This window comes from Urocampus carinirostris, chromosome 12 (genome assembly GCF_059441175.1).
Source record: "Urocampus carinirostris isolate Australia breed hairy pipefish chromosome 12, RoL_Ucar_1.0, whole genome shotgun sequence".
In the NCBI taxonomy this organism is placed as follows: domain Eukaryota; kingdom Metazoa; phylum Chordata; class Actinopteri; order Syngnathiformes; family Syngnathidae; genus Urocampus; species Urocampus carinirostris.
This window is the reverse complement of record NC_142360.1, coordinates 41359623-41373745: the sequence shown is the minus strand read 5'-3', so window position 1 is coordinate 41373745 and position 14123 is coordinate 41359623. Positions and strand designations below refer to the sequence as shown.

Sequence of the window (14123 nt, the reverse complement as noted above, 5' to 3'; positions counted from 1 at the left end):
ACACTGTATTATTGCACACAACAGTGGGCTTATTTTGATTGTGGTTGCGAACAACAGTGGGGTTATTTTGACATATTTCGCACTGTTGTTGGTTATTTTGGCGATTATTGCAAACTGTAGTTGGTTGTTTTGACTGTTATTGATAGCTCGATAGCTATATTACACACCTGTCAACCTGTACGGTTTTGCCGTACAAAGTACGTTAATTATGCGTTTTAAGACGTGTACGACGTACGAGAAAATCTGTACGGAAAAAGGCAAATTTGTCAATGATGGGTACCATCCGGTATACACCGACGATCACGAAACGGCAATCAATCAAGCAAGTCAAACGAGTTCGCCACGGAAGCCTCTATCTAGGTATCGTTTTTTTCGCTCCAAACGAAGCGAGCGGTTTGATGTAATGAAAGGAAGTCCGTCTCTTTTTAGAGAACCGGCTTTTTCGGCTCAACTCATTCAAGAGAGCCGGCTCTCCAAGGGCTCACTTGCTTTGTTGCATTATATTACGAATGATGATGTTGTATAAAGAAGTGAAGAAAAAAGGAAGTATAAAATGAGAAAATGAAGAAGACGGGTTTGTGGTTATCCCTTTCATCAGTATATTACCAACAATAATTGAATGCAGAAAATGAATTCATATATTGAATAAAAAAATATTATTCTACTTAATTCTATTTGCATGTATTTTTTCCTTCTACAGTGAACGTCCAAGATCCTTAATTTTTGAACTTGTTTTTATAATAAACCTCATTCATGTCGAGCAACTCGGTACAAAATGTTCATGGACAATATATTCTATACAACAAAACACATGTACAATATAACATGTTAAACTACATCAATAAAAAAATATATGGTGTAAGATTAATTTGTATTTTGTAAGGGAAAATACGACAGTTTGTAAGGGCATGGAGCCCTGGAGCGCGACAGATATGATATTAGCTATCTAAATAAAATGGAAAGAACGAAAGAAAATTGAATACTTAGCGGGTTTTGACTATTTGTTATGTAACAAAGTAAAGGAAGAAAATAATTTAAAAAGAAGAAAACAAGATCCGTGACTTCCGTTGTGTTGACGTACTTCCGGTTTGCAGTAAAATCCGTCAGCTGAGATCGCAGCTCCCACTTAAGTCGAAACCTTAGCGTCTGGAATTCGGTTCGAGTGACCCAAAAGACTCTCAGTCTGTTCGGAATCGTTCGGCCTCACCTCCCCTTTTAACGTCGCTCTTTACGGCTTAGAAGGGGATACGCTAAGTGAAGAAGCTACATGCTAGCTAGCTAGCGAACTAGCTAGTTGGACGGAATCGGTTTGTTTCCGTATTTGTGAAGAAGATCCAGGAGAACTTTCTGGGATGGGTTGGAGTGGAGGTCATCAATAACAGGTAGGTTAGTTGCTGTTGTTGTTATGAATCCTGCTGTTGACGCTATCCAGATTCCGTACCTGGATGTGGAGTCGGTTCCGAACTGGGTCCATCACGCTCTGTCCTTAGGTCGAACTCCAAAGTTCGCAGGAAAAACAAAACATTAAAAGGTTCCACTGGGACCTTGACCATATACGACGCATACTTTTCTTTTAACAATGGGAATTCCGGATCTTTTTTAATTTAAATCCATTCAGACGTTATTTGCACCGCTTATCCTTAGTAGGGTCGCGGGGGTGCTGGAGCCCATCCCTGCTATCTTTGGGCAGTGGCCAGGGGACACCCTCCACTGATTGCCAGCCAATCACAGAGACGGACAATTCACACGCTCGTTCAAACCTAGGGACAATTTGGTTCGGCCAATTCACCTGACATGCTTGTTTTTGAAATGTGGGAGGAAACCGGAGTGCCCGGAGGAAACCTACACAAGCACAGGGAGAACATGCAAACTCCACACAGGAGGTTTGATCTCATGACCTCTGAACTGTGCGCTAACCACTGCGCTGCTGTGCCGCCCTTTTTATTTAAATACGTAATTCAATTTGTTTGATACCCTTAGGGCAGGGGTGTTTTAGCTGGGGGCCACATGCTATCAAATAAATCTCACGGGGCCACCTTAGTAGAATAAAGAGAGAGAGAGAGCAAGGTAAACGAGGGAAAAGTGAGAGAAAAATAGAGAGGGGGGAAGACAATACACAGGCAATACAGACATAAACATGAAATATAGGTAATGTTTGATCTTTCGTGTCAATTTGGTTTGTAATGATGCATGGAGGAGAAGAGAAAGAGACAAAGTATCAAATAGAGAGTTAGATCAAGAAAGAAAAAGATTACCCGAGAAAAAGGGTGAATGTGAGAGAGAATGACAAAGAGAAAGGGAGGGAGAGAAATAGAAAAGGGTGAGAAAGAAAGGGAAAAAAGAGTGAGAGAAAGAGTGTGAAAAAGAGAAAATTAGAGGAAGAAGGAGAAAAAGAAAAGGAGAAAGCGATATAAGAAAAGTGGGGAGGAAAAGGAGAGAGAAATCCAGCCCCAGTTGCTTTGCGAGTGGCGCCTGGCTTCTTTCGGCAATGTCTCGCAGGCCGGACTAAAACCCTTGGTGGGACAGATTTGGCCCACAGGCCACATGATTGACACATATGCCTTAGGAAATTGATCTTCACCCACTTTTCCAGGGTCAGTCAGTCAGTCAGTGCTGTCGCAGCAGAGCATGCGCCAAATAATCTGTTCTGGCACCTGATATTGTCAGGCGGTCTCCCATGCTGCTTAGCTTCTCAAGATCAGCTCAGAACGGCTCAGAAAAGTGACTCTTTCAGCTCCCAAATGCCTTTTCTTTGGTGGGTTCTTTTCTGCGTTCATGCATCTATTGCCAATTATTATGTAATAGTATGTAACATTATGCACGAAATGATTTGAAAAGGGGAGACATAGAGCGAAAAAAACAAGCAAAAAGTTACAAAAAGAAAACAAATGAAGGATGGATGCAGTAGCTCAGGAGGTAGAGCGATCGTTTTAGGATTAAGGGATCCCAGTTCGAATCCCGGCTTGTCCGTGTTACATGCCTAAGTGTCCTTGGGTAAGACACTGAACCCCCAATACCCCCAATAAGCAGGTTAGCGCCTTACATGGCTGCACAGATCACGGCCGCTATTGGGAAATGTGAAGCACAATGTAAAGCGCTTTGGGAAGTCATTGACTTGAAAAGCGCTATATAAAATGCAGATCATTTCATTACTTTATTCATCCCCGCAGGGAAATTCACATTTCCAGCAGCATCCCTTTGCTGAGAACAATACAATAATAAAACAAAAGGAATACAATATACAAATACCCAATGTGACGTGCTAATACCCACTGTAGCGGGTTGTATAGAGTATTTAAATAGGGGGAAAAGAGAAAAGGGGCAAGTAAAAAGTTGTAAAATTTGTGAAAAAAGTAAAAGAAAAAGGGGAAAGAGAGGTAGAGAAGAAGTAAGGAAAATAAATGTGCAAAAAAAAAAGAGCTGGGGTAAACAAACTCAAAAAATGAGAGAACGCAAAGAAGCAAAAAGCCAGAAAAAAACGAAGAAATAAATAAAAGAATAAAGGCTAGAAAGAAAGTAAAAAACTAGCAAGAAAGAAATAAAAGAGGATAAAAGTCAAAGAAAAAAGAGCGATGGAGGAACGAAGCAATGAGATAGGAAAAAAATAAGCCAAAAAATCTAAGGAAAAGAGCAAGAAAAACAAGAGAAAAGAAGAAATAAGAGAAAAGAAATAAAAGGCAAATAATTCAAAACGAAAAGCTAGAAAAAAGGGGAAGAGAAAATGAAGGACAAATCTTTGAAAAACAAAAGAAGAAAAATAAAATGAGAGAAAAAAGCAAGTCGCTCATAGAGCTGTTATTTTGACGAACGACGCATCACTGTCTACTAATTGGTGGCGAGCCGACCCCTGTCGTCACCTAAATGAGCCGTCCCATAGAGCCATTTTGTTTGCAAACGACACATCGCTATCTTGAAGGGGACGACTCTTCGTGGGTGGGGGGACCAGCCCCTGTGGTACACGTGAAAACCCCGATCATTGATCTGTTTCGCTCACCAAGAAGGCATTACTGTTTCGAAGGGATCCGGCTCCTGATGGGTGGGTTGCCAGCTCCTGTCGTTCACTCCAAAGAGCTGGCCCGTGGTACCTTCGCGAAAACCGCATCACTATCTGGAAGGGTTCCGGCTCCTGTAGTTCACTTCGAATAGAGGGGTCGAAGGGGTCCTGCTCCCGTCGTTCACTTTCAAGAGCCGGCAAGTCGAAGCTTTTCCTCCGCCGATGACACGACGCTATCTTTTTGTGTGTTGCAGATTGAAGAAATGGAAACCATGCTGACCTAGAAGCGTCCGTCCCGCTTTCAATCGGAGACGCCATGTCTGAGAATCAGGCCAACAACAACAACAACATCCCCCTCAACAACAACAATGTGGGGCCCAACCGGATCCGCAACCAGAACCCGCTCATCAATGTCCGGGACCGCCTCTTCCACGCCCTCTTCTTCAAAATGGCCGTCACCTACGCCCGCCTCTTCCCGCCGTCTTTCCGGAGGGTCTTTGAGTTCTTCGTGCTGCTCAAGGTGGATTTTCCGGGGGGTCCCTGAAAAACGCATGAAATAGAAATTAAAATACCGTATTTCCCGGACTATAAGCGCCTTATAATCCGGTGCTTCTTATATTGCAGAACATACGCTATTCAAAGATCTACAAAAAAGATGGAATATTCAAAACAGTTTTAGCTTTTTACACACTAAACAACATTAAATCCCTGAAAATGCAAAATGATAAATTAAGAATTAAACATATGTGTTCTGCCATACCATGAATGATAAAATGAATGATTTTTTTTTTCTTTTTAAATGAGCTATTGACAATTCTATTTTTTTTAACAATTTAGACAAAGATTCTCTGAAAAACATGCAACACTACTAAATCAAAATAAGCTAAACAAAAAGCAGAAGGTAAAATAAGTCAAAATGTGGCTCATTAACAAGATGGGAGACAATTATTTTACTACTGGGTTTTCAAACTATTCACTTGGGGGGGGGGGGGGGGGGTCGGTATGGTGAGGGTGAGTTTGGGACCAAATCGTATTTTCCACGGGGAAAAAATCAGATAAAAATATACTACTGATCAAATGTTTTTAGTAAATCCAGTACTTTCTCTCTTTTTTGTCTTAATAAGCCCAACGATTACCCAACACTTCTAGACCATTTATTAATAGTCTTTGTAAACAAGTGTGAATTAGCCAAGCTGCACAAGTATTATTGAGGCAGAATTCATGTCAGTTTATAGCAGCCCATTGACACAAAAAGATGGTAGATCATCGATAGAAACGGCACAAAACAGTACAGAGTATTCCAAGGTAACAGCTTCATTTTAGTTAACAAAACCAAAAATCCTTCTTTTGATCGGCGCTGGAGTTTGAGACCACTGTTGTACATCCTCACCGCCCATTCGATCAAGATTCTGCCCTAAAACGATGCCAAATTCCGTTTTCAGGCTCTCTTCGTCCTCTTCATCCTGGCCTACATCCACATCGCCTTCTCTCGCTCGCCCATCAACTGCCTGGAGGGGGTGAGAGAGCGCTGGCCCAGAGACGGCATCCTCCGGGTGGAGATCCAGCGCAATTCCAGCCGGCCGCCCGTCTTCCTGCAGTACTACGACTTGCAAGAGGAGGGCGCCGCAGGGGGAGGCGCCATCGCCGCTCTCAGTCTGGCGGCGTTGCCCGAAGAAGAAGAAGAAGAAGACGACGAAGAGGAGGAAATGAGCATTGAGGCCTTCGACAACAGCTCCGTGCAGGTGAGGGGGAAACGACTGCAAATCCTGGGGGGTGGGGGGGTCGCCATTTTGTCTCTGTTTGATGACAGTTGAGTCCCAGGATATGACGTTAACCCCTTAATGTTGAGGAGCAAAGTCGAGTCTTCACGATGTCATCAGTCAGTAAAATACGTCATGCCACATGTTATTGGAAAGTGCAGACTCTTGGGATTCAAGATAAGATTTCAAAATATACTCCTCGCAGAAACATCACCGTCAGTCTGTAACAAGTTACCCCAAAACTACAAAGCGTAACTCACCGATGACATCCCCCTCCCTCATCAAATTCGTTGAATGTCCCCAAATGGCTTAGTTACATCAAGGACAATCCAGGGAATCCAACAGTGCGAAATATTGACTCCAAAACACACGATAATGCCAAAAGATATAAAAAAAATCCGCCTAAAAGTATTTCCGCTTCGTTCGACTTTACATTTTTAAATGTGTTCATTTCGCTCTAAAACTCCCCCGTTGAAAATAAACAGACTCGTGAGATTGTTCCCAATGCGGTCGTTATTCTCTGAACTTTCGATTGACAGCACTCTTTGCACATTTGAAAAGGTTTTAGTGTTGTAAACCTGTCGTCTCCAGATGGCCAATTTGGAAACGGCTAGACCTACCTTTAGAGAAAAGTTTGAAATATCATGTCTAGTTTTTCTAGCTATTGTACCAACCTTTTTTTCCAGCTCAGATGTCCATGTTACACTCTTGCAGGCATGTGATGGCAAAAAATATTCACGTTGTAATAAAAGTCAACGACCCCAAACACTGCTCAAATTCTACGATGGCATTCATGCAGAGGAACAAGTACAATGTCCTGGAATGGCCATCTCAGTCCCCAGACCTGAGTATTATTGAACATCTTTGGTGTCTTTTAAAGCGGGCTGTCCGTGCTCAGAAACCATCAAACCTGACTGAAGTGGAGAGGTTAGCGTCTTACATGGCTGCAAGGCCGCTATTGGGAAATGTGAAGCACACTGTAAAGCCCTTTGGGAAGTCTTGACTTGAAAAGCGCTGTAGAAATGCAGATCATTTCATTTCAGATGTTTTGTAAAGAACGGTCAAAAATAACCAGAATCCAGCCCCTCATTGGAAGCTATAGGAAACGTTTAGAGGCTTTTATCTCTGCAAAAGAAGGATCTACTAAATATTGATGGAATTTTTCTGTTGGGGTGCCTAAATTTATGCACATGCCTACTTTTTTTTCAGCAATTATTGCACATTTTCTGTAAATCCTATAAACTTCATTTCACTTCTCAGATGTCACTGTGTTTGTCTGCCATTTGATATAATTAACTGAAATTGCTGATCCCAACAACCACTGATTTATAAAGGAAAATCTTGAAAACGGGTGCCCAAAACTTTTGTATATGACTGTATATGTAAATGGTCTGCATTTCTATAGCGCTTTTCATGTCACTGAAGACCTCCCAAAGCGCTTTACAATGTGCTTCACACTTTTCCCTTTTACACACTAACTCACCAATAGCAGTGTCAGCCATGCAAGGCAACTACCTGCTATCGGGGGCTATAGGGATTCAGTGTCTTGCCCACGGACACTTGGACATATAACACGGAGGAGCCGGGAATTGAACCTGCGATCTTTTGAAAGCCAAGACGCTACTTTTCCTCAGTGATTTGCACGATAAGCGGTGAACAAAAACCCTTGTAAAGCGGGATATCTGTATCTACTACTGTATTTGTATTTTTGGTGCTCGAGCGTGACTTTCCTTCCAGCAGTTCGGTCTGGACATGGAACCTCGCCTAAAGCCGGCCATTCTGGGAGGAGTGGAGCTCGGGGGCGGGGCCAACGACAGCCAGGACCTTTCCTTCAGTCACGTGACCAAAGGTAAGGGGCTACCCGGTCGGTTCCGCCTACCCGGGGCTCGTATCGACGCCCGCCATGTTTTATTCCTCAGCCTGGCCGCAGGAGGAGTACATGGTGGAGTACTCGCTGGAGTACGGATTCCTTCGTTTGTCGCAAAGTACGCGCCAGAGGCTCAACATCCCAGTCATGGTGGTCACGCTAGGTGAGTTGCTGTTGGCCAGGGTTTCCCATACCATAGGAAGAATGCGGCGGCCCGCCGGTCTTATGAAATTCCTTAATAAAGAAATTGTAATCATATCTTTAAAAGTCCCGCTTGGACTGAGTTGAAATTGCGAGCGTTTTGCCTAACTTGAACCTTTCTCAACACTTTTCGACCACGATAGAAGGCTTTGGATGAGCGTTCTGCCCAGGAAACCTGCCCGGCACATCGTCGCACTGCGGGTCTTTTCAGCCGAACGTAAAAACTGTGGGGTCTAAATCGACCTCTCACATGTGGGAGAGCTATTTTAAAAGTTGGCTAACGCTAAAAAAGATACACCGGGCGTTCGACTTTTTACAACTGCAGTTGGAGAGGGGGAGGGGCCAGGAGAGGAGGAACTTAAGTCCTTCTCCTTGCCGCGCTCCTTAACTCTGGGGGTCCTTCCCCCACCAAACTGTATTTTATTTAAGTAGAACAAAGACAAAGAAAAAAGAAACGCCCCTTTGGGCGGTACCAATATTTGAAACAGAGAAACGTGATACCATCTGGTTAGAAATGCACACTTTGGAGGAAATAGTTTAAGCCTACTTTACAAAAACACAACTAGCGGGGCCCTATCGTTGATGCAGAGCCGGAGCTAAGGCTAAGCGGCTAGCGGCGTTATAAGCCTTCGGTACCATCCGTAATCATGGTACCGAATAAGACCGACCAACTGGCTGTGCTGGTGAAAAACATCAAAGCGTACAGGGAGTGCATTTTGCTGTGTTCTACGGAAACGTGGCTCATGTCTAGCATCCAGGATGCTAACGTGGAGCTATCTGGAGCTACCTGGCTTCAGCACTGTTAGACAGAGACATTTTAGCCTGCGGGAAGCGGAGAGGAGGCGGACTGGCTATCTACGTGAACAGGAGGCGGTGTCACCCTGGGCACAATGATTTCCACCTGCTTCAGGGACGTTGAACTTTTGGCCTAGCGTGTGACGTCATCCACTCCGCTGTTGCTAAACGACAACACAGCACCCTGAGGCCATCCTGTTCATCTCTTAATAAACGACACAAGGATACTGCTGGAATTGTGGATTTCCCTACAGGGATGAATAAAGTATCTATCTATATCTAGTTTCTTGATTTTTCTTTAAAAATGCATCTGATTGAGGCATGCGACTTGAAAATGTCCATCTTCAATGGCAACCACTCCAGACCCACAATCCCCTCCGAGGCTGACGGCCGCTTCCTCTTTCAGATCCAACCAAGGACGAGTGCTTCGGAGACGGCTTCAGCCGCTTCCTTCTGGACGAGTTCCTGGGCTACGACGATATCCTCATGTCTAGCGTTAAGGCGCTCGCCGAGAACGAGGAGAACAAAGGTGGCGAACGGCGTCCGGCGAGGAGATGACCTCCGCGCTCATGGAGTTTATGGGTTTTTTCGTGTCTAGGGTTCCTGAGGAACGTGGTCTCCGGAGAACATTATCGCTTCGTCAGCATGTGGATGGCCAGGACCGCCTACCCGGCCGCCTTCGTCATCATGGTCATTTTTGTAAGAGATTACCGTCCGGGGGTTCGTACGGGTGCTTGAGATCCTTGAAAATGCTCGAAACTGTCGTCATTGCCGTGTTTCTTGGCAGATTCGATAGATCGTGCAGTAAATAAAGAAAATGATTTTTTATTTTTCTTTGAAAGTGTGAGAAAATGTGGCTGACACATTTGAAGCGGCACTCCCAAGAGGACAGCTCTATTTAGAACACCGCCTTTTCTGCCTGGGCTCACTTAGAAGAGACGGCTCTTTTGGCTCGCAAACGGCTCCTCAAATTTTTATTATTTTATGATATATTAAAACATTATGCAGCACATTATTTTGTAATTTTGTATGTTTTGCTGGTGTCCCTGGAAAACACATGAACTATAAAGGATAATGTTTACAGATTTTGTAAAGGACTAAACAATTTGAGTTCTTTACACACTGAACAGATTTAAAGTTCAACTACAACACAAAATCCCTGAATAGGCAAACCAATGATATAAGAATTCAAAATAAACTCATTAAAGATACGAACTATTCATTACTATAAATAGATATTTTTTAAAAAAAATATTTTTTTACAATGTTATTTTAACCAATGTAGTCACAGATCCTCTGAAAAATACGCTGAAAATAGATATTCAAATAAGTAAAACAAGAAGCAGAAGATCAGGTGTCTCTTGGATCGAAAGATTGAATGCACTCTGCTTCGGAGCAACCGATATCATTAAAATGATTCATTCTTCTGGTTTTTATACCGACAGTACTTTTTTGTCTTGTGTATTGAACTCAATGATACCCAAAGAGCCCTTTGAGTGTAAACAAGCGTGACGTATTGGAGCTGCGTGTGCAATGTTTGAAGCGGAATGGCAGAATTCACGTCAGTTTATAGCAGCTCGTTGACACAAAAGCAAAATATGTGCAAGAAGCAAGCTAGCAACTTGATTTTAGTCATCAAAGTCAACAAAACAAAGTTCTTTTGATGGGCGCTGGCTCTCTCTTTGAAGGTATTGAAAAAATTGGCTTTGAAAGTGTTTACATTTGGTTGGGAAAAAATTGTACGAACTCGGTTTACCGGTCCGTAACGGTCGATACGACGCTGAACGGCCGTTTTGCTTCCACAGACTCTGTCGGTGTCTATGCTGCTGAGGTATTCCCACCACCAGATCTTCGTCTTCATCGGTGAGTGGGCCGGCGCAAAACCTCACGTCCAGTCATGTTTATTTGTTTGGCCCTTAATCACAAAGAGTCTCAAAGGGCTGCACAGATGAAAGACTATTGCAAACTACAGATTATGATGACACCATCCCCTGATCTTGTCAACATAAAATATAGGTTATTCATATGCTATAGAATAGAAGATTGAAACCGTTCCACTGAGGTTGCAGATCGAATCTCAGGGGGAAGAGCGTTCCACAGCAACAGGGCCCAGATGGAGAACACTCTCCAACCTAAGGATCTCTTCTTGGTTCTTGGGATCACTATTAGACCAGAGTTTTGAGAGGGAAGGCTCCGGACCGGAACATAGGGGGAAATGAAATCCGAAAGATACGAGGGAGCAAGTCCGTGCATGATTTTGTATACTACCAAGAGAACCTTCAAATCACATCTTAAGCGAACGGGGACCCGATCGATGCAGGTGAGCTCAAATCGGGGTCATGTGATCAAACTTTCTTGTCTTAGTTAAAAGCCCGGCTGCAGCATTTTCTACCGGCTGAAGGCTCTTGATTTTGGACTTGGGGAGACCGGAGAGAAGGGCATCAGAGTCATCGAGACGGGATGAATTCTAATCTCCGCATCCGACCGAGAGGAATTTTAGCAATGTTGCGAAGATGGAAGAAAGCTGTTCTAGTACCACCTGTGTTTGAAAGGACAGAAAAAGAGGCAATCACCCTTTTACCATCACTATATTCCAAAGTCACAAACGGAGTATAGCTCGGGCCTGTGATTAGCATCAAGTCGTCCCTCAAATAAGCATTAAAAACGCCACCGTCTTTTAGGAAAGAGGCACGGATCGACCTGAGCTCCGACCTAATGCCGTTTTGCTTTGATGTGCTCTCAGTGGACCTCCTGCAGATGTTGGAGATGAACATGACCATCGCCTTCCCGGCAGCCCCCCTCCTCACTGTTATCCTGGCCCTCGTGGGTGAGTCAACCTCTATATGCTAGTGTTTCCCAAACGGTGTCGTGTTTTCCACGAATAAGCCACACTTTATCAAACCCATTCTTCCAATGTCCTATGTCTTTGTTTTTTTGCCCATATGTATCTCTTCCTCGCTTAGATGTTGACACTCAGGTTTTTTACTATTTAATCAAGCTGCTAGTAAGGCCATTCATTCTCAAACGAGACGCTCTGGCTCGGTTGTGCAACGCACCGACCACTTCACTTTTTTTACTTTGTGTTGTTGTCTGAAGGGAGTAGTACACACTGTTGTAGGAGATCTTCAGTTTCTTGGCAATTTCTCGAGTGGATTAGCCTTCATTTCTTAGAACAGTCACAGTGAACTGATGAGTGTCCCATGAAAGTTCTCTTTTGTTTGTGAGACTTCCTGTCAAAGGCCGGTGGTCACGTGTGACTTCCTTTTTCCAGGCATGGAGGCCATCATGTCGGAGTTCTTCAACGACACCACCACGGCCTTCTACATCATCCTCATCGTCTGGTTGGCCGACCAGTACGACGCCATCTGCTGCCACACCAACACCAGCAAACGCCATTGGCTCAGGTAACTGCCGCGGCCTTCCCCGGAGCCCTGCCCACTTCCTTTCCTTTTCTTGTTGCTTGCTTTTCTCTTTTATCGTTTTTTCCCTTTCTTTCTTCTTGTTTTTTTTTCATTCTTTTTTTAATCTTTCTCAAATTTTCATTTCCCCTTTCTTATTGTCCTTTTGTTCTTTTTTCCTTGTGTTCCTTCGTTTTGGTCTTTTTTTTCTCATTTTTTCCTTTCCGCTTTTTCTTCTTTTCCTACTTCTTTCCTCTTTATTTGGTTTTCCTTTTTTCTTGTTTTTTTAATTCCTTCTTTTCCATTTTTCTTTCCTTATTTTATTTTTGCCTTTTTCCTACTTGTCTTTTTCCTTTTTCCTTCTTCTAATTTGGTTTGGTCTTTTTTTTTTCATTTACTTTTTTGTTCTTTTTATTCTTCTTACTTCTTTTACCTTTTCTCATTTTTTTTCCTTTCTTTTTTCCTTTTTCTTTATTTCTGTATTTTTTGTTCTTTTCATTTTCTTTCTTTTATTTTAGTCCCTTTTTTTCCTCTGTTTGTGCTTTCCCTTCCTTATTCCTCCTCCCTTATGTTTGATCCCCTTTTCTTAGTTTCTCAGTTGTTTTTCCTTTAGCTTCTTTTTTTCTCTATTTTCGTCCCATAACCCCAACCGTTACAATTTCAAGTGTTTGTTTTTCAGGTTCTTCTACTTGTATCACTTTGCCTTCTACGCCTATCATTACCGCTTCAACGGGCAGTACAGCAGCCTGGCATTGGTCACTTCCTGGCTCTTCATACAGGTGAGTAGGCGAAGCACAAGTTTTTCTTAGGGCTAGTGCATTTTGGGAGTCTCTGTAGTTTGCATGCTCCTTTGTGTTGTTTTTGCTTGTACTACAGAATATGGCGCCATCTAGTGGCTAAATACACACTGTCCCTCTAGGACCTGAAAGTGCTTTGGGGAGTCCCGACGAGCACGTCATGTTGACATTTTGTCTTCCTTTAGCACTCCATGATCTACTTCTTCCACCACTACGAACTGCCGGCCATCTTGCAGCAGATCCGCATCCAGGAGATGCTCCTGCACAACCAGCAGGGGGCGCAGGCCAATCAGACGGCCCTGCAGGACAGCCTCAACAACAACAACGCCGCCCGGCCTCAGCCCGTCCTTGAGACCGGCTCCGTCGAACCCGCCCCCGACGGCGTCGAACCCGGCGCCGTTCGACGGCCCCCTCCGTCGGCGGAGGAAAGCGCCGCGGCGTCGCCCGCCGGCGAAGTGCGCGCGGAGCTCAACTGGGTGGCGCAAACGGCCGCCATTATCACAGAAGCGCTGGCGTCCTCCGGCCGGGAAGGGGCCCCCGCCGCTGCCGGCGATTTTCCCACGGGAGAGGAAGGCGCCGGAGAGGAGGAGGCGGCGGTCGGTAGAGAAAGCCGACCTCTGGGTGGCGCGGCGGTGTCTGGGGCGGATGCCGGAAGCGACGACGCCGGCGACGTTTTAACGCGATCGGACTTCGTGACGCGGCCGAGCTCGTAGCTGCCACGTCATCGATCGGGACGAGATTTTATTCGGAACTAGAACGCCTCGGGCCTACTTGTCGGCCCGAGCGAGCGTGGTCGAGCACGGCGGGCGCGGTCGACGGCCGGTTCTCGAGGACTTGAGTCGGTTGATGCCCGAAATGGGAAATGTTTTTGATCACGTGTAATGAAAGAAAATGGACTCAAATCCGTTGTTGGCGTTTTTTTCACACATTGATACTTTTGCAACATTGACACGTCACCGGTAGTATGACATATTAAAAGAACTCAAAGAAATAATAAAGTACCGAAAAAGTATGAAAAAGGTCATGAAAAATAGTCAACGGCATTGATAAGACTACCACTAAGTCGGTAGAACTGAAATGTATCAAAAAGTACTGAAAGAGTACCAATAAATAGTGAAAATAATGGAAAAAGTACTCAAAGAAGTGAAAAGTTGTGCTAAAGTATTGTAAATCAAGTGAAAAACCTAGAATGAAATATATTTAAGAGTACAGATAAATTGTAAAATGATGTTAAAAGTAGTGAAAAAATAAGTACTGCAGAGTATTTTGGAGGGGAGAAGGCGTAAAGAGAAGATAGTGGACCTTTAGGTG

The 14123-nt window shown here is 44.0% G+C and overlaps 1 protein-coding gene across 2 annotated transcripts; it reads left to right on the top strand.

Moving 5' to 3' along the window:
• The first annotated feature begins 1075 nt into the window (after positions 1-1075).
• Positions 1076-13719, top strand: tmem259 (transmembrane protein 259). Of its 2 annotated transcripts, none has more exons than XM_088348825.1 (12): positions 1076-1382; positions 4249-4514; positions 5437-5736; positions 7495-7603; positions 7674-7784; positions 9024-9146; positions 9216-9316; positions 10423-10480; positions 11361-11444; positions 11889-12021; positions 12695-12794; positions 12998-13719. In XM_088348825.1, the coding sequence occupies exons 2-12, from the start codon at positions 4311-4313 to the stop codon at positions 13523-13525; spliced, it is 1851 nt and encodes a 616-aa protein (XP_088204951.1). In that variant the 5' UTR covers positions 1076-1382; positions 4249-4310; the 3' UTR covers positions 13526-13719. The 2 variants fall into 2 exon arrangements, with proteins under 2 accessions (XP_088204951.1, XP_088204950.1); XM_088348824.1 differs by having other exon boundaries at positions 7492-7603.
• The last annotated feature ends 404 nt before the right edge of the window (positions 13720-14123 follow it).

Excerpts from the sequence above, each read along its gene's own strand:
- tmem259 (XM_088348824.1), top strand. The coding sequence starts at position 4,311 with ATGTCTGAGAATCAGGCCAACAACAACAACAACATCCCCCTCAACAAC. Across the intron at positions 7,785-9,023 it reads AGTCATGGTGGTCACGCTAG|ATCCAACCAAGGACGAGTGC; the intron begins GTGAGTTGCTGT and ends TTCCTCTTTCAG. Across the intron at positions 9,317-10,422 it reads TCGTCATCATGGTCATTTTT|ACTCTGTCGGTGTCTATGCT; the intron begins GTAAGAGATTAC and ends TTGCTTCCACAG.